The 20,333-nt window shown below is 38.0% G+C and overlaps 1 protein-coding gene across 1 annotated transcript; it reads left to right on the top strand.

Moving 5' to 3' along the window:
* Nucleotides 1-1,994: 1,994 nt before the first annotated feature.
* On the top strand, nucleotides 1,995-20,275 carry PRAS40 (Proline-rich Akt substrate 40 kDa). The gene is made up of 4 exons (XM_017074926.4): nucleotides 1,995-2,616; nucleotides 18,190-19,324; nucleotides 19,389-19,567; nucleotides 19,628-20,275. The coding sequence occupies exons 1-4, from the start codon at nucleotides 2,374-2,376 to the stop codon at nucleotides 19,742-19,744; spliced, it is 1,674 nt and encodes a 557-aa protein (XP_016930415.3). The 5' UTR covers nucleotides 1,995-2,373; the 3' UTR covers nucleotides 19,745-20,275.
* Nucleotides 20,276-20,333: the final 58 nt, after the last annotated feature.

The raw sequence follows: 20,333 nt of genomic DNA, 5'->3' as shown, positions 1-20,333 counted from the left end.
TCGCGCATAATTTATGCCCAAGAAAGCCGAAAACTACCGTGGAGTGGGGGTTAGAGAAGTTGACCCGACCTTTGCATTAGAAGAAGCAGCAGCACGTGGCACGTGGCCAACTTTATGATTTCTCGCCTTAGAGTCGGACAAGGGGATATGGTTCTTTCTGCCTGTTACATGCATTTTTGATGACCCTTTTGGAGGCGGCAAGCAGCCGGAATTTAATCAAGCGCTGCAGGTGCAAATTGTCGGGCTGAAAATTCCGTACATCTCCGTGCATCTCGGGAGACATTCACAACAGGCGAGGAGATTTTAAAGTACCTGCGTTAAAAACACCCTCTAAATTAACATTTTTTGTAAAGTTTAATATTTTACTTTTACTGGCAATTACAACAATTGCTTATATTAAAAATTGTAATTTCCTTAATTATTCCAGATTCCGGTGTCCTGGATCTAGACACTATATTCTTTTCACACACAAACATATATACACACAAAAAAATCGAGTGCTGAATTTTTTTAATATAACAGTAAAACGGACCCAACCATCGAATTCTCAATTTAACCCATGAAATAGTTACATTTACTCAATACTTAAAAGTAAGGGTTAGTATAAAAAATAATTATGTAACTATAAAAAAGGGTAGAATGAACCCAACCCAAAGATTGTAGTTAAAAAACTATTTTCATAGTTTTTCAACCCATAAATGTGTTTAGTGCACTGTTTTTATTGATAATTTATACCTTAAAATTGGCAAGCTATTTCATAAATATGTTACTGTAGCATTTATAAGCCAAATAAAACAAGAAAATTTTAAATTTACTTTTTAAAGGTGACTTCCAGCTAGTGTGGAAGTATGTTGAAGACTTGATTCCCATTTGGGAATTATATTCAACACATTGGAGAATTTTTGTAAAGTTACTGTTGAATACTTTTGTGTGAAAAAGTTTACATCAGGATAACTAGTTATAATAGTGAATCAACTATTTACTTTTGTAATAATAAAATACACACATCACGTAAACGTAACTATGTTAACAGCGGCTTAACTATTAAATGGTAAACAAAGCAAAAATAACATATAGTACCATTTTAAATAGTAAAATATCATTTTGTAAAGTTTTTAAACTATCTGGATTTATCCATTTTACCAACGAAATTTGTTTGTGTGTATAAATATAATGACAATCTGCTTTTTTTTATAAAGATAAAAAAATGTAATAATAATAATAGCTCACATAACTATGCTAGAAAAACACTCTTTACATAATATCTACATTATGTCTACACATGCGCTTTCCATTTCGGCCGTGCTGGCGCTTTTGTTACTATTAGCTTCCGCTTTCCGCCACATTGTCGCAATCAATTGTTAGATTCCAATGTTAAGATATAACATTTCTTTTAAAAGGAGAGCGGGCGCAACCAAGAGAGGCTGAGAACCGGCCTCTCTTCAGAACACTCTTCGAATTAAAAATACCGGAAACGTTAAAAATACCACCGAACGTAACCGCTAAAATGCAATTTTCGCAAAACCAGTGGGCTTGATTTTATTGAAACTTTCTGACAAGAAGCTTGTATTAACGCTTAATAGCCCGGCTTAGCTTGCATATTGGCACATTCTCTGTGAGGGTAGCAGATAACAAAATTGGGGGGACACAATCAAATGCATTTTTGAAACATTAATAGGCCTCGGATGTGCTCCAAGCCTACCTAGATCGTTGGATGTTTTTTTCTAAACAATTTTGCATTTTAGATTTTTCGATATCGTCCCCAAATAGCGAGAAAATGTAAAATCCACTTTCGTTGCTAAGTGGCCTAATTTGGCGGGCATATTTTTTCAGTATTTTTTGTTTGAACGTCAGCAATCGTAAGCAGCCGTTGCTCTCCGAAAAGAGAGAGCGTGAGCGTGAGCCACCGGGAAAGAGATGGAAAACATCGATATTCGCGTGCCAAACATCGATTACCGATGCTTCACATCGATGTTTCGATGTTTCTCCACCTCTACCAGCGCAGTCGAAAAAAAAATTGAACGGTTGTGGGTGTATGGTGTATGTTCGATTGTTTTCGGTCGCAAGAATAAAACTCGTGAAATCTAAAAAAGACCCGCAAATGCTCTTCGACTTGTGACTCGAAGGGTTTCTCTAAAACATCTCGAAATTTACAAGGAAATAAAGCGGGAAAGCGACGCGTTAATCAGAGGACTCGCTATTGTTGTTGTGGTTTAGCGCTTGTGGAAATATAAATAAGGAAGAGGAAGAGACGAAGAAGCAAAGTGTTTTCCTTGTGCAGTGAGAAGGAGCAAGAAAGAAGGAATACAGAAGGAGAGAACGAGAAGGCAGCAGCATCAATAACCGTTATCACCGACCGGCAATAACAAAATCATGTTGATCTCGTGCAAATGCTCGAATTTCGTTGCCTCGACTTCGAAATTGCAGCGCAGCAACAGTAGTAACGGCGCCGCTGGGGGCGGGGTGGGCGGTACCGGCTTGGCTAACGGTTATCCTGGTTCGAGCGGTACGCCCATTGGCGAGGTCCCGCTCTCCACTCTGCTGTCGCAGGTGTTCCAGCAGAAATATCCGCGGGACTTTGTCTTCTACAGCCAGTTCATGGACTTCTTCAAGCATGTAAGTCCTCATAATCATACTATACTATGTAGTTGCTACATTGTAGTAAGAAGTTCGTCACCCGGTTATCGCCTAATGTGCGAGAGCGGGATGGAGCATGTATTGATTGGGGGGTAAGAGCAAAGGCAAAAGCAAAAACGGCGCAGCATAAAAAGCAACAACAATGAGCAAAAGGCCTATGCTGGGCCACTAGTGCGCGCTCTTTCGCACTCTTCCAGGGAGTACAGTGGTAATAAGATTTGAAAGAACAAGGGGAAGAAAAGGTGGAAAACAAACCACTTCCAAAACTAATAATGTTATCTAAAAACAACATCTTTTGTGTTCGTCCTTTGAAGTACATGCTCTTCAGCTAGCCTAAAAACAAAATAACCGACTGAGTAAAAAACTTAATTTGAACACATTATTGAACAAATTTGTTTTAAAAAATCGTATCACTTCTTTTTTTATTCCCCAGTAAATACTTTCGAGTCTGTTATTTTTAGACTCAGTTTATCCCAAATTGTTGATACCAGAATAAGTTGGATAAACGGAAATATAAAATAATTTTAAAATATATATATTTATATAGTTTGAGTTAGGCAGGGTTGTTTTTAAGCGAAGTTCACTGTGTTTGCATTGTTGCGTAGGGTATGTGTGTGTTTATTATCGTTCTTTATGCTTTGTGTGCCGGCCTATGGCTTTTGCTTTTGCTTTTCGCCGTTTCTGCCTGTGCCGCCTATTCTCACACACAGAAAACAAACATAAACCTACATATATAGGCCTGGAATAGGGAATGGGAATGGAAATTGAATGGAATGGGATGTTCTATAGAGGGATGTAGGGATAAGGGAGATAGGGGATATAGAAGGGAAAGAATAAATAGGGTCATCCATTCGCTCATGGGAAAATCGTGAGCAATCCTCACATTTTCTGGTTTATTTTCGGCCTGCCCAAGTGCAACTCGCATCTCTCTTCCGCTCCTTCGGCCATCCCCCCATCCCCCTCCCGCACCTGTTTTTATCATCCGCTCCTCCTTTTCACACAGGAACACCCTGTTCTTTTTCGGTATTTCTCTTTGCCAACCTGATCGCCGGTATTTTTAGTTTCCTGCGTCAGCTACTGTTCCACTCGCCTTACTTTTCCCCGTTTTTATTCGCGTTTTTTATGATTTATGCGCTTTTGCTTTTCATTTGTCACGCCCTCAGTTGTAAGTAATTTGCATAATTTCGTTCTGAGTTTTCAGTTTTTTCGCTTCCCCAAAAACGTCACAAAGTCGCTAAGGGGTTGGCATTCAGGGGTTAAGCAAAGTCGGTTCATGGGTCATAATTTTTACTTTTGGAATTCGGAAGTTGTGTGTTTCTGGATAATTAAAAGCATGAATTTTCGGGTTTTGTATTGTAATTAATTACCTATTTAGCGTACCATTACCAACCGAAGCATGTTTAAAATTCTCACCTTAATGTTTCATTCAGATTTGTAGGAGCTACCCACCTTCCCCTTTAACCAAATCGCCATATTTAATAAACAACTTGTATATTTACTGAATTCATCACAAGGTGTACATAACATTTATAGACCACCGTTACGGCGTTTTATTAGTCATTGTTAAAAGGTTCCATACTTTCTCGGCTATTATTTATTTTTCCACCGGCAATATTTTTTCCCATATGTATGTACTTTTTTAAAAATAAATAAACAAGTGGTAAATTTTACCATTACCATGTTATTAATTTGAAATTTATTTATTTGTGCGGGTGAATAATTATTAAATAAATATTTTTTCGGTAATTTTGTTAGGAGTTTCCATGAGAAACTTTTTGTTCGGTTATTTGATCACTTCTGGTTAATAAAAAAAAATTCCATTAGGAACTATTGTTTGACTTTAAAATGGAATGGTTAATACCGGCTTTTTATTATATTTATAACAAAATTATGTGCATAAATTCAAATCATATTTAAGTGTATTTATTAAAAATGTAAACTGGTTCTTAAGTAGTTGACATTTGCAAGCAAATAATACTTTGGACTCTTCCCATAAGACTTTTCGTTCGAGGATCTCTCACCTGTCTTTTTCTGCGTGTAATGGTTATTATTAATTGTACTGTATTTTTCCATCTTTCGTTTCTGGTTCTACCTCGACCAAATCCGAAAAACAGAATCTCTGCGTCATCGCCGCTTGTCTTGTCCACACTTTTCAAGGTTAAATCTCTATATCCCCTTTTTCTTTTTCTCCATCTCCATCTCCGTTTTATCCCCTCCTTCGACCACGACACTTGTCACATTTTGACAGCCACTGGAGCGGCTAAGCCGAGGTTTGACATGCAGTGGGTGGGCGGGGGTTGAAGAGAGATACCTCTTACCCCCCAAATGTAATTGCTTAGTTTTTACAGTGCAACATCCATAAATCGAAATTTCCTTTCTCAAAGCCTCTAGAAATTGAAATACTTTAAATACTTTTCATAATTCGAATTTTCCTTTCTCAAAGCCTGTGTAAATTGGAATACTTTACAAACTTTTCATATTTCAAAATTTCCTTTCTTAAAGCCTCTATAAATTGGAATTCTTTAAATACTTTATTAATATTCTTATACATTCTATTGAAATTTATATAAATCTATATTATTTAATTTATTAGTTATAATATGAAAGTTGGACCGTGTTTATTTTTAACAATCGGTTATCGCAGTAATTGCACATCATTCGCTACACCGCAAGCTTGAAACTCGAGAGCCGTGTTTGTTGTAATGCAAAATTGAATTGTCCAATAAAACTACAAACGTCTTGTTAGTTTTTGTTTTTGCGGTTTGGAGATCGTCCGATGTAGCCATAGCCCCTATTATTCTTTTTTTTTTGCTTTGTGTTGCACCCACTTCAAAAGCGCTGAGGCGTACAGCAACAACAATACGGACAAATAGACCAAAAGTGTTATTTTGAATAATTCAAAGCTCAAAACAAAACAAAAAACCTGAAGAAAACCAGGAATTATGCATAACACCGAAGCACAAATACTCTTTGTTTTAAAATTATATCACACAAGAAATTTTAACAAAAATAAAATTGGGTTCTGTATTGTAGCACTTAAAAAACATATTTTAAAAAATTTCCCAGTAAACAAGAAAAAGTGTCGGTCTTTAAAATAGGTAAGATAAAACTTGGAATTATTATAAGAGTTATTTTCGCAAGTCTGAGTTGCATGTTTCTGACTAAACAATCAATGCAAATAACGAAATTATAACTAACTAATAAAATTTGCAACCAAAAAGTATCTCACAACTGCGGAGCGTAATTCGGTAACACACAGGGTATAACTTTTATTCAAACACGCGTCATATCCCACTTGTACTTACATACATACATACATATGTATGTTTGTATATTTATAAATTCGTATGCAAGCTCGTGTAGATATATGTATGTATTTATTCTCTATATAGAGCCAAAACGGAACGCTTTTAGAATAAATTACGAAACCAGCGACAAAATACAAGCAAGAAGTAAAAAGCACAAAGAGCGGTCGAGGAGGGGGCGGGGGTGGGAGGTGGGCGGGACGAGGGCAAAGACGGAGAGGCAGAAGAAGAGGAAGAACAACAACAGGCAAGCCGAAATACAAAACAAAAAACTTGTTTATAATTTTTTCCCCCATCTCTTGGCAGTATATTTTTTTTCGAGTGTGTGTTTGTGTGTGTATTGGATAAACAAGTTTTCGAGATTTCCAAATGCGGCCGGCCGGGTACTGGACCGCCGTAAAGTCGATGGAGTGGTCCGGGAAGAGGAAGAAAGGGGTCCCCGAAAAGGCCCACTGGGCGCAAAAAGAGGGGGAGTTACTTCAAGACCCTCACTCGGAAAAAATTCGAACAATATCAGTGCCTTATTGCCAGCATACTATCAAAACAATCCTTATAAAAGCCATGTGGTTTCTTTTGTTTCTAAATCTTAAAAGTATTGGGTATTTTTTTAAAATGATTACTATTTAAAGCTGTGATAATCAGAAATAAAACAATTTGAGTTAAAGATCAAGATGCAGTATTTTTCCGTACTTTTTAATTTTGGACTTCTTAATTGATACATTTTTCATTAAACAAAAAACTCCTTAAGTTAATAGTAGTTAATAATAATAGTTAGTACAAAATGATGATACTTTTTGCTATGTGTAGGCACACAAAAGACACCCATGAGGACAATATGTATATACAAGCATACATTCAAAGCCGGGTAGGGGGTCACTAAGGCATATAGTGATGGCTGGCGAATGGTTTTTTCGGGCCCATTTGATGGGCCAGTTGACAGTCGGAGCACCATCACCACCAACCTCATAAAAGCTCTCAACTGCGTAGGCCCCGACATGTTTAAATTATGAATTTATGCATCAAATTTGTTGAATAGCTGAACGACATATGGAAAGAGATGTGTTATTACAAGGCTATGGCTATGTCAACTCGAACTTCCTAATGATTTGTGTAACGCAAATTGAAAAGACTGACAATTGAGTATTTCAAGTCAAAACGAACTGAATTTGACATCTGTTGATAATTATAATTTTGTTTGAGAACCTAATGATTCTGATATAATAGTCATGGAATTTTGTACAATCATTAATAACATATGATATGATATATAGTAATGAATTATTTAATAGTTAATATTTGTTTCTGAAACTAATCTTACCGAAAAACTTTTTTCGGTAACTGCCTCCTAAACCGCAGGTTAAAATATAGTTGTCATGGAATCTTGTACAATCATTAATAACATATGATATGATATGTAGTAATGAAATATTTTATAGTTAATATTCGTTTCTTAAACTGATTTTACCGAATAAAGTCCTTTAGGGTTTTAAAGGAAAGTGGATGGTATAGTATCGTTCAGTTTGTTTGTCACTGCCTCCTAAACCGGCAGTTAAAATATAATATAATAGTTTTGTACAATCATTAATAACATATGATATAATATGTAGTAATGAATTTTTTTTAGTTAATATCCGTTTCTTAAACTGATTTTACCGAATAACGTCTATTGGGGTTTTTAAAGAAAGTGGATGGTATAGTATCATTCAGTTTGTTTGCCACTGCCTCCTAAACCGGCAGTTAAAATAAAAACTATGTTGTGATTGTACGCACGCCCCTTATCAATTTACGTTTGTCCATCGCCCCAGACACATCCACACTCACACCTAGGCTTCCTTTCTAGGTTATCAAACGGTAAAAACGCCGCGACACAAATACTGATATACCGTCTGATACTCTTCCATATATTATATATAGAAAACCGATCGCTGGCAGTCGCGCTGTCGTCAATCGATGTCTGCCTCTAATTTTGCCTTTGGAAATTGTTTATTTATGATTAGAGCCTTTAATCAGTAAAAACTCGCTTTCCTCGGCCCTTTTGCCAAAGTTCTAACTCACTTGTGGAAATCGGCTAATTGGAAAGATACAACACAGCGACGATCTTTCAATGGGGCAAAAAACAAGTTTGATGAATACAGCTTAAACAAAAGCTGACAAGCTGCATTCATATGCTAATATACTAATATGCCCATGTCTATTTTTAGCCCAGTTAATCGCGTTATGAAACAAAAACCCTTTTCCAATCCACCGATTCCACAAAACAAATATCAACAGAAGCAAATCCCAAGCACGAGTTATCAATCAGTTATAAGTTATACTTTTAGAATAAGTACGAGTATGTAAGGAGCGGCTGTAGTGACAACGTTTGTGGACTCTAAAAATAGCCATTATCAAATGTAAAGTCTGTGAATCGAGGAAGTTTGTATGGGTTTGTGTAACAATAATAGTAAGTGGAATGATAAGTGGGCCCTCGAAGGGAAGGAGAAATCATTATTTTATCGCAAATCAGGCGAGGGAAGCTTATTTGCTGTCTAGGGCTAGGGAGCAAGTAAACAAAGGTGATGAAATCGGTCTTTAAAATGAATGATCATTTAAAATTTTTGTGGTCTAGAATGATTTTGTTTATAAAAAGAATTCCTTATCGTTTTATTTTCACCTCACGAGATAGTCCCAAAGAACGAAAAATGATTCAGCAACTTGGCAAAATATTTTCAAAGGAATGAGTTAAAGGTATTAAAATAAATATGATGATTCCTAAATGGTTCAAACTTAATCATTTTATACCAAATCATTTCTTAGATATAAAAATTATGAGTAATAAGATATTGAAAACTTAATTATTTTATACCAAATCAACTCTAATAAAATATGCCTTTTATTAAGTTTGACTTTAACTTTATTTACTTTTCTTTAGCTTTAACCCGTCATATAGTAGAATATATATATTTTTAACACCCCAACTTATTTCATTTACTGGCATTTCAAAAAGCAACATATCAAACCCCAGCAGGAGATTGCAATTATTTTATCGCAAGGTCAGAATTTCAGAGTCCCAGAAGAGGGACGCTGGTCAATCAGAGCCCGTCCACCCCTTTAACCCTCTATACTTATATGCTATATTATATATACCCCACGGCTAACAGCGCGCGTGTCGGTTAATTGAAAACCAATGTTAATCTTTAACAAATATAACCTTGAAAGCCATGTACTGGTAATAAAGCCCAGACTTGGGCTTCACCACTACTGGAACTTTGGACCAATTTAACGAGCCTCTTGCTCGCTCGTAAACTCTTAACCTTTTCCACGGGCCTTGTAAGTACCGCCCAAATGCGCACACAATCCGACACTCTTGTGTAAACAAAACTATAAATTCTTGAATTGAGAAACCGCGCGCCTGCTAAAAATAAAGCGAAATCACCTCTTCTTGGCTAGCGGGCAATTTTCAAAATATCTAAACGCGAATAATTTATTTTGCGTGTGCACGAGGGATGAAGAAAGCCAAAAGGGGTGGGATTTTTTTTGGGTGGGGGTTGATTCTCTGATTTTCGGTCAATCACGTTAACCGTGCGTGATTTTTCTGTCGAGGGGTTAACTTCTTCGCTTCCCTCCAATTTATGATGGCTTGGCATAAATATTTGCTCTGAAGCAAACAACACAATGCAGCCAAAATAAAAAAAAATAATAGTTTTGCCAGACGAGAAATAAATAAATAATGAAAACTGTGTCAATGTGCGGCCACAGATTTGTTTGCTTTGGATAAACACGAAACAAGAGGACGGAAAACGTCTTAATTTGATACGCAAATAGGAATGAAAAGTGAAAAAGTGTACAAAGAAAAAATCAAGTTTTGTGAATACGTTTAACAAATTAGGTTTATGACATTTAAATACCAACGTAAAATTGTTTATTTATTTTACAGAAAAATTGTGGGTTTTTTTGGGCCCCTTGAAAGACTTTTTCAATTCTAAGAATTTTAAAGTCTAGAAACAAAATATTCTTCAGTCCAGAATTATAATCTTAGCTTTGAAAAGCATTCTTTTTCCCAAGTGTTTGAGATTCCGTCTTATCACCACTCTGTTGTCTTGTAATTTTTACCCCAGGAAGAGCTATAAATAGCCCGTTTGCACAAATAATCAGCTCCTTATCACAACTCTATAATTCGGTAGCTACGAAAATAGGTGCAGGTCGCGTTTTGGGACCGCAACAGATGATCTCATTATTCTAGTAGGAATGTATATGGCCATATATGTATTTATATTAATATTTATAGGACCGGTGTGAGCGTGTGTATAAAGCGAGTAAACTAACAATTAACAGCAGACGTTGGGCAGGCCCGAGAATTCCGCCATCTTTGCTGTTTGTTTATTAAATTTGAGTTGTAGCCGGCTGTGCGCTGAGCAAACAAAACCCACGGCAACGAAAATTTGTTTGTCAAAGTTTTTAGATAACGCTGGCACACCTCATAGCCCACAGTCTTCTCTATCTACCCGTATCTACCCCTCTCAGCTGCTCACTCCTTTCAAAGTCTGTTTAGCACAGCCGGTAGGCAAACACTGTTGCGCTTAATTTACTGTTAAACACCGAGAAAAATTATTTCATTTTGTAAAATTCAATTAGCTTAATAAAATAAAAACGCGTCGGCTCTAAAAACTGTAATTTTCTTGGAATTAATGTCGAGGATATGGGCACACTATTATTATGTTTAGATGTTATTTCATTTTAAAAAGCTCCAAATTCTTGGGAAGTTATAGGTATACTTATTTCTCGGTGTAGGCATTTTGTAAAATGTAAATAGTTTAATAAAATAAAAACGCGTCGGCCTTAAAAATTTTAATTTTGTTGGTATTAATGCCGAGGATATGGGCACACTAATATAATGTATAGTCGTTAAATATCTTAAGAAAAGGTTATATTTCATTTAAAAAAGCTCCGAAGTGTTGGGGAATGCTAGGTATTTTTATTTCTCGGTGTAGGCGACTCTTTTAAGCACATTCCTATTAAAAAAACGCTTAATCTGTCGGCGGGAGCACACGTGTGCACGTTTCCCAGAGCTTTCTCTCTCTGTCTCTCTTTCTAGACCCGATTGAACTATATATGTTGTGGGTAAAGGAGGTATAGACGGTATAAAGGGTAGGGGGCGGTGTGGTACATTGGCTGGCGAGACTCTACGCGATGTTTTGGGTCTAGGGCCTTATCAGATTTTGTTTTCAAACGACATTGAATGATACGCTTTTTTTTATTATTTTTCCTTTTTTTAGTTCTTTTTTTTAGTTTTTTGTAGATAAGGTAGCATTTTATTGGAGTAGTACGAAGAAGGGAAGGAGAAAAGGCCTAAAAAACAATAAGCTTAAATTGGTTTAGAAAGTTAACATGAGAGCAATTAATTTTGTAACACGTGTTGACTAAATATATAGAGAGGTAAAGGAGATAATCAATTATATTGAAGCTTTAACAAAACCATCAATCTTCTTAATTATAGAGTTCATAATAACCAAATTAACAACTGCTTTTGTTTTAGCGGTTTTGAGGGGGTGTAATATTTAACTTTAAGGTAATAAAATAAATGTAATAAAGAAATATAGATAATAATAATTATAGAAGTCGTGTTTTGAAGGATACCAAAATTTGAAAACATACTAAATAGACAAACAAATTTTTTAACAGCCTAGTATCTAACATTCATTTAACTTATTTAAATTGTTTTACATAACTTAACCAACCAAATGATAAGCTATTAATACCAATCTAAAGGCTCTTTAACAAAATGTATTTCTTCATAACGCCCTATAAATTAAAAAAACAATTAATCCCAATCAAGTAACATGGACCGAACCCTACTACTAAGACCGTTGGGTGTCTGGAAAAACAAGTTTCGACCAACAAGTGACCCAAAGACACTTTTATGGGGGGATTAAATCAGACTTAGACCCTAAGTGACTCACATAGACGGCCCAAAACGAACCCGAACCCGAAGAAAGCAAGAGCAAAACAAAAGCCCTAGATGGACCCGTAAACCCGCCAAATGGTAGTGGAAATTTTTCGAAAAGAGCCCGAGCAATACAAATTGGCAATTCGTAATCCGAAGAGCGAAAACGCCCCGCACGCGCGTGTGTCCCCAGCTGTCTAAAGTTGTTTATGATAATGGCCAACGACGGCGACGTATCTGAACGAAATGTGTTTGCTTTTTTTTCGACAACAAAAAACAATCCAATCCAAAAAAAACAAGGAAGAACGCTATAGTCGAGTACCTCGACTATCAGATACCCGTTACTCAGCTAAATGGAGATATGCAAGCAGCAAAGCGAGATTAAAATGCGCCACCTACCGGCGGTATACAGATTTAAGCGTTATGGGCGTTAGAGTGGGCGTGGCAAATTTTTTTTTGGATCAATCGATAGGTAATGACGAGACGAATACATTTCAGTTAAAATTTTTTATCTAGCATAAAAATTGTGGGCGTCACAGGTTTTCGCGGTTTGTGGGCGTTAAAGTGGGCGTGGCAAACTTTTTTTTAGGTCAATCGATAGGTATTGATGAGAACATTACATTTCAGTTAAAATTTTTATTCTAGCATCAAAACTGTAGGAGCCACAGTTTTGGGCGGTTTGTGGGCGTTAGAGTGGGCGTGGCACTCTACTGAAACAAACTTGCGCTGCGCAGGAATCTCAGGAATCTGCGTGCCTAATCCCAGTATTGTAACTCTCATAGTTTCCGAGATCTCAGCGTTCATACGGACAGACGGACAGACGGACATGGCTAGATCGACTCGGCTAGTGATCCTGATCAAGAATATATATACTTTATGGGGTCGGAAACGCTTCCTTCTGCCTGTTACATACTTTCCGACGAATCTAGTATACCCTTTTACTCTACGAGTAACGGGTATAAAAAGAGGCAAAACTAAAAAAGAAAAAAAAATCCGAAGAGGAAGAGGGTATTATATTGTATTATTCGTGAGCATCGAGGCAAACCCAGTCGCACCCCAGAGCGAACCCCTCTTTTGGGGGGATGGGATCCAAACCTATAAAAGATTATTTTCGTAGTTTCTTTTGCCAGTTGATTTGTTTACAACTTATTTTCTTTTTGGCTCAGTTTCGGTTTCTGCCGATGAAACGAAACAAGGCAAGTTATCTCAAAGCTATAAAAAAAAAAGTAAAATCCAATGAAAATAGAATTAGAAATGGAAAACAAAACAAAGGAAAATGCGTCAATCGGGCGAATGATTCTATTTTTTCTTTTTGGGCAAAAGGTGTGCCAGCCACGGATGATTGATGGCCTGATTGATGGGTAATTATCTAAGGTGCCAACACTTGCAACAGGTTAATGCTCCCTCGCTGACATTTCCCCTCTGTATGAACACGTTTTGTGGGCTTAAAAGTGTGATTTTATAATAATTTTGAAAGAATCATATTAATACAAATTTTGACTATGATATCAGCATTACAAACCCATTTTATTCAAAAGATAAAGTGATAAGACTTATCCTAATATAATCTCACTCATGATAACAAAAATTAAATCAACATTTTAAAAGGTTTAAGATACAAACTATTTGTTTATCATATCTGCATTTACATGTGCACGTACAACTGTATCAGGGCGATTAAAAAGCGAAAATATTTTCTTTTATGTGTCATCAACAGCTCACTTTTACCTTTGGACACAGCTTAATGTGTTTGTTTGTTTTTCACCAAGTCAACAGCAAAGCGATTCGATATGCAAAATGAAAAGCAAGTAGAAAATGATAGGGGAAAGTAGGGACCCTAGGGGAGGTTGACAGCAGACCCTAAGTAGACCCATTAGACACATCGAGTGTCGAGCCACGAGCTTAATTAATGCCGGGCAATCAATTACACTATACAATCGCCTCGCACAACAACAAATTAATTATGCAGCAATGTGCAAAATGCGAAAAATTATTACATACATATTCTGCCGCAAAGTTGCTTGTTTTATGGGAATCGTTCTGGTTGCATAAGCCGGCTGTAGGGGATCTGCATTGCCAGACACTTTCATTCTGATATGAATTTCAATTGTTTTTAGCCGAGGGCCCAGACAGAAAATCTAAATGAAAATGAAAAAATCAAATAGAAACACAGACAGGCAGAGGCAGTTCAAGTGCGCAACAGTTTTGATGATAGCAAAAAGCTTTAACAGTCGTCGTTATTAATTTTACAGCATAACTAAACAGCCGAGGCACTTGAGAGGTCCATAATACTGCACTTCTATTTCCTGGCCAAGATTGCCAGAACATAACTCTCAAGTTATGGTCGACTTTATGGCCAAATTATGCGGTTCCATACGATTATATGTGTTTACAAACAAGTCAGGTAAACAGATCCGTTTGAGTTTTGTTTACACAAATAAAGAGTATGACGAAATATCGAAACCAAATTAATAAAATAAATTAATTTGTATTTAAGTTGTTATTTGTTTTAGATACACCCCCCTGCATATTAAGAGATCCGTTGACATTTTGACAACGATTTGGACAGTTGGCACAACTGCAATTGATTCCGTCTAGATTGCATACATTATTTAAATGTCGCATTTCAATTAAAACGATTTATATTGATTTCCGATATGCGAAGAGCGTGTGCGGCTGAATTACGTGCTCCTCGGCGCGTTTCCTCTGGCGATTTTGCCTCTCATTCTGCCGGCCAATTCCCATCTCTTTCAGAAGCAGCTCCCCCCAACAAGAACACGCCATGTTTTATTTATTATTATTTACGTGGTTTACTTTTTTTTTTGCTTTTGTTTTTCGGCCACAAGAGGCGATTACAATTAATCAAATGACGGGGCTCTGGGCCATAAAACAAACGGTCATACGTCAAAGTCGAACGTAAACGGTTATTTAATTAGCTAACTGCCACTGGTTCCGGACGCTAGGTGGCGCCACAACATAATTAGCAGGACAGCGCGCACAGACATTTAATTTCAATTAAGCAAGAACCGATAATTCGAACAGCCAGTTAGGTTAATTAAGCAACCAACCCAATGAAGTGACGACGACGGCTATTGCCTTCAATTGTTGTCATTGCAGTCTGAAAGTCACTGAGAAGAGTCATTGACATTTGGCAGATTGCGAATGGCGAGGGATGTGTGTGCAAGTTCTTACAAAATGTTGGGCGGGAAAGGGTAAAAAAGGAAGGTAGATCAATGCAAGTATCCAGGATGGATGGCTGGCTGTGATGCGAGTTAAGCAGGGACCCTCAAGATTTTACAACCCAACTGATAAGGTCAGCCGGTCGGGGCCGAAACAACCGAGTAAACAAAAACACCCACTTTAAGCTTAGCCAGTCGGGCCATAAACACTGTAAATAACGTTAAAAAATTAAGAATGAATGATGGACGGGGATCAGCAATGTTCGATAACCTTGGGTCCCTAGAATCCTAGCGATAAGGCAGAAAAGTGTCTAATCCAACAAACCATCTTTGTTAAGAGATTAGTTTTAAAGACCATTACCTTCACAGAGAATATTCTGACGTTCTCAATTGAGTTTTAAATGTTCTTTAAAAAAGAACGACATTTTTGAAGTTGAAAATGTTTTCACTTCACAACAAATTAACTATCAGTCCACTCAGTAATGTATACTTATCCAAAAGATGTTAAATAAGCTCAATTTAACTTTTCTCTTCTAACCATTTTGTTCTAATATTGAGTACATTGATACCAAAATGTACTTACACGGTTTTTGAGAACAAATGTTCTCAATTCAAGAACAGTGTACTTGAATATTTCTCTCTGGGTTGATATAAGAAAGCTCAGTTAAATACAAGATACAATACCTAGATATTTCTGACTATTTGTATAAAAAATCAAAATGTAACTACCCAATATACCAATATATGGAAAAAAATTACCTAATCTTAATTGCCCGCCCTCGAAAGATAAAATCATAAATCTAAAATTAAAAATCATTGTGGCAAATGCAATCTTTCCTCTATCACCACTTATCTTATCTGTTCTTCGATCGAACAGTCCCCCCGAAAACCCATCTAGAGGGTATTTAAGCGAAGCAAATTAGCAGCAAGAACAACAAGTCAGTCGAGTCTTGTGGTTACGAAAACAGCCATAAAACTGCAATTTTAAACCGAGCAAATAGGCCTGAGCCCATAAATATGTTTATGCGTTTGGCAGCAATAATAACAAATGAATGCCAAAACACTTGACAACAATGCATTTGCTGTGTCACATTTTACTGCCTTTTTTGTTTCATTCATATAATTATTGTCGCCGACTGCCTGAGGCTGATTAGATATTACCGCACTGGGTGTAAACAAGTTGGGAATTTGCATTGAAAACAATATTTTTTGAGTGGGTGTGACCGCAACTTGTTACTGTCCAAAATGGAAGCGAAAACAAATTTTCAAAAGAAGACGAACGAATGCAGCTGCAGTTTTGAAATGCCGGAAATTGATTTCCTTGCCAAGTTTAGTTTTATATTTGTTACTTATCAGAAGTAGCGTGGGAGGAATTGAGGAAATAATTTCATTTTTGGTCAGAAAAACATAAAGTTTTGAATATTAATCAATATAAAATATAAAGAGTTTATGAATATCTTGATTATTTTTCAAGATCTGTTTCTTTTTAAAGAATAATTACTCTTAAATAATCTATAATTACTCTTAATATAAAACAATATAAAATATAAAGAGCTTATGAATTTCTTGATAATTTTTCAAGATCTGTTTCTTCTTAAAGTATTAATAAAATTTTGTAAAATTTTATCTTATAACTGCACCTCGTAACTTTGGTTAGATACAAGCTTCCTGCATACAACCATAATTATGATATATATATTATAGTTATAACTAGTAAATAAATTTAGTGATCAAGATTTATAACTCTTTAAATACATTTATAAGCAAATTTCATTAAATTCACACAATTCAAAAATAGTTATTTCTAATTAAGACATAATTAATTGATAATAAAATGAATGGACCGCATATCCAAAATGTTATTATATCCTCATCTCCAAGATGATATATTTGTTTTTCCTCTGCCCACCTGACAATTATGATGACGGTTATATGGAAAACGATGCTATACAATCCAGGAGCTGTTGAAGCGCTTAGCTGACGGGCAACATTGTCATTTGATTTCTGTTGACGTTTGCATTTCGTACGTTAATTCAATTTAATTCTGTGTATCTACGTGTGTGAATGGTTGTTGTGCACTCGTGTCCAGTGTCCCGCCTCCTCACCCCCGCCCCCTTGGGTGGTTTATTGTCCGGGTTATATGAATATTGCTTGATTGTGTTGGACGCGAGTGTCAAATTTAACCGAGCACGTCTATAAAAAGTGTTCTTCTCTCCTGTGTCAGTCGGCAAACACGTGCTACGATCCCCCAAACATGCCGGAATTATTCTGCACAAATGGGGGAATTTATCTGTATAAATTAAAGAGGGGGTTGCGGTTAGTTTTTTATAGTATACGGCTGTGTGAGGTAACTTTTGGAGCAGAATTTTGATCATGAACATTTGTTTATTTTTGAATTTTATTGGCAGTCGTATCTTTCTCGTTTTTGGGGTCACCATCTTGCCATTTCAAAACAGACTATTCCAATTGATTGTTTGATATTGGGAACTTGTTTTCCCATCACATCATCTTGTGTTTGTCACCACGACACCCTGAATAATTCAAGTAGTCTTTGGTGCACCCCAACATCATTTTGCCATTGCACTAATTGTTTGTTGTTTTCATGTTCATCAGCGGTCTCTTGTTTTCCGATAAGTTTTCAGACAATCGGGTGCTGCACTCGAAATGAACATAATTGACAAATTTGCACTTGAACTACTGTGCGGCGGGGTTGTTGACTGGGTAAATATCGAAGAAAGCCATTGCAGGGGTGATCAGAACTGCAGATAATAATGGGGTAAATTGGTAATCCCCTTTATCAGACATTGACCAGGCTGTGTGGAGGGTCTTATCGACTTGTTGACTTGAAAAAATCCAGTAATAATAAATTAGGGGGAACATGCTACAAAGCCACATATGTATGTACAAGACTAGGATATACTTTTTGGTACGAACTAGTATAATTTTAGCCGGTTAGATGATCTTCTTTATACTTAGAAATTTTAATACTGTATATCTATCTATATAATACAGATCAGTAGATTATGTATCAAAGAATTATTTGAGGTCATACATACCTATATTATTAAGAAATTATTAAAATAATTCAATCGATTGTTTATTTTCTCGAGCAAACAGTAATCTTTAACTGTTCCTATTTTTGCAGGCCTATGGACCCATTCCAGACCTCACCGTGGCCTCGATCAACCAGCGGGACCTGCTGTTTGGCCTCACCCTGGACGCCGCTGGCCAGAGCTGGCAGCTGAGCCTGTGCATCAACTGCAAGGAGGTGCTGTGCGCCAAGCGACTGACGGCGGGGGCCGGAGCCACGCCCACGCTCTACCTCATTAACTGCACGCTGCTGAGCAGCAGCGAGGAGCTGGCCCAGCGCAAGTCCAACAAATCCTACTCGGAGACCTTCGAGCTGTTGATCATGGACCAAACAGGCAGTGACTCCCAGTCCCTAACCAGTGGAATATCCAACTCTGCATCGAGTATGAGCATTGGTTCGCTGTCCGCCAACCCCACAGATGCCAGGCTGCAGAGGCTGAGGATGATCCAAGCGCATCAGCAGGCTCGATTGCAGGAGGAGATTTTGGAGACAAACGAGCGAATCGAGCGGTATACGCGCAATCAGTTCCAGTTGTTGAACAGTTTCCGAGAGAAGTCGGATCAGGACTGTGCGTTGCTACTCAGACTTATCCGTGCGTTGTCCGAGCAGGCCTCGGAGCTGCTGGACCGTGCCATGCCCCCCGCCTTAGATGTGGCTGCCAATCAGCCGCAGAGTGCCACTGCCAGGCGCAGGAACACAATCAGCAGTCGGCGGGAATTGAATGGTGGACCCACCACACCCACCACCACCTTGAATCACCCGCCCAACTTCCTTACGCTGCAACAATTGCAGGCGCAGCCGCAACAGCAGCCAATGCAGCAGAGTGTCTCGGTGGCCAGGAAGATGTCGCACTTTGACACACCGCCCGCCACCCCAGAAGCCACGCCCATGAGCGTGGGCAACAGTCCCACCTTCCGGCAGCAATCGGCAACCGGCGGTGCTAATGGCCCACCCACCCAGATGTTGGCCACCAACGGCGGGGGTCAATCCAGTGCCGCCGACGACGCGGATGACTGCCTCTTTGACCTAGAGGATGTAGATGCTCCGGCGCCGCTACCAGTTCAGTCCGTGCCAGTGCCCAGCTACCCTCGGAGCCTGATGTATATGCAGGAGCACCACGACACTTCGTTCCGGCAGATGAGCCAGCAAAATGGCTTGTTGGACGATGATGCTGCCGACGAAGCTGAAGGTGATTACTATAAAATCCTTATTTGCATAGCATTTAGTGACCACAATTTCTGCCCTACTCACAGATGCTCTCGACCCGGACAGCTCCATTTCGATACCAACGCGCGGAGGAAGAGGTGGACGCCCCAGCCAGGCACAGTTGATGAACTTCGCCAAGAGTCTGCCCATTGAGATAGCCAACGCCACGCTGGCCGAGAGAGCTGCTGCGGCCAATAATAATAACTATGCGCTTGGAGGCGAAGAGGTGAGATCAGCATTAAAAAGTCTTAGTGCACAAGAAACTAATGATTGATTTCTTTATCAGGGAATGGACAACATCGACATTGCGGCCAGCATCCAAGCGCTGACCAAAAGTGTCCATGGCGAGGCTGTGTTTGGCGACTTGCCACGTCCCCGCCTGCGATCCCAGATCGAGGGCTAGCCAGGATGGCTGGGATTTCGGAGTCACCACTACGTACACATAAATATATCAGCTCGTAATCCGCATACTTGTTTGTTTGCCTGTTGCCTAGCCGCCTTGAAGATTGTTTTCGCTATCTAAACTAAATTAGTTGCTCAACGAAACAAGGACACACGAAGCGCCTTCCACAGACACCCAACCACCCATATAAACCACATATGAAACCACATACGCACCACCTACCAACTACCAAGTACCAACTAAGCAGACAGTTTGCAATTTCTTTAATTATATATTGCCTATAAGTTTTCTTTCATTTTTTCGGATGATCTTCGATTGGAAATGTGTATTTTCTTCGTACGACAAGTGTACGGCTGTCGTTGGCTGTTGCACATTGAGTTAACTAACTGATAATGATACTGATGATGTTGTTAGTTTATACAATGAATAATCTAGTATACATATACATTATATATATTATACAATACATAAAGAAAGCCATCAGCTCCAGCTGTGAAGCAGGCAAGACGCACCACAAAGCGTCCAATCCAATGTCTTCTATTGTTTTTTTTCCACTTTCGGGCAAGTTTTTGAATTTCTTAAACTTTGA

This window comes from Drosophila suzukii, chromosome 2R (assembly GCF_043229965.1).
Source record: "Drosophila suzukii chromosome 2R, CBGP_Dsuzu_IsoJpt1.0, whole genome shotgun sequence".
NCBI classification, from domain to species: Eukaryota; Metazoa; Arthropoda; class Insecta; order Diptera; family Drosophilidae; genus Drosophila; species Drosophila suzukii.
This window is presented reverse-complemented; position numbering and strand designations above follow the sequence as displayed.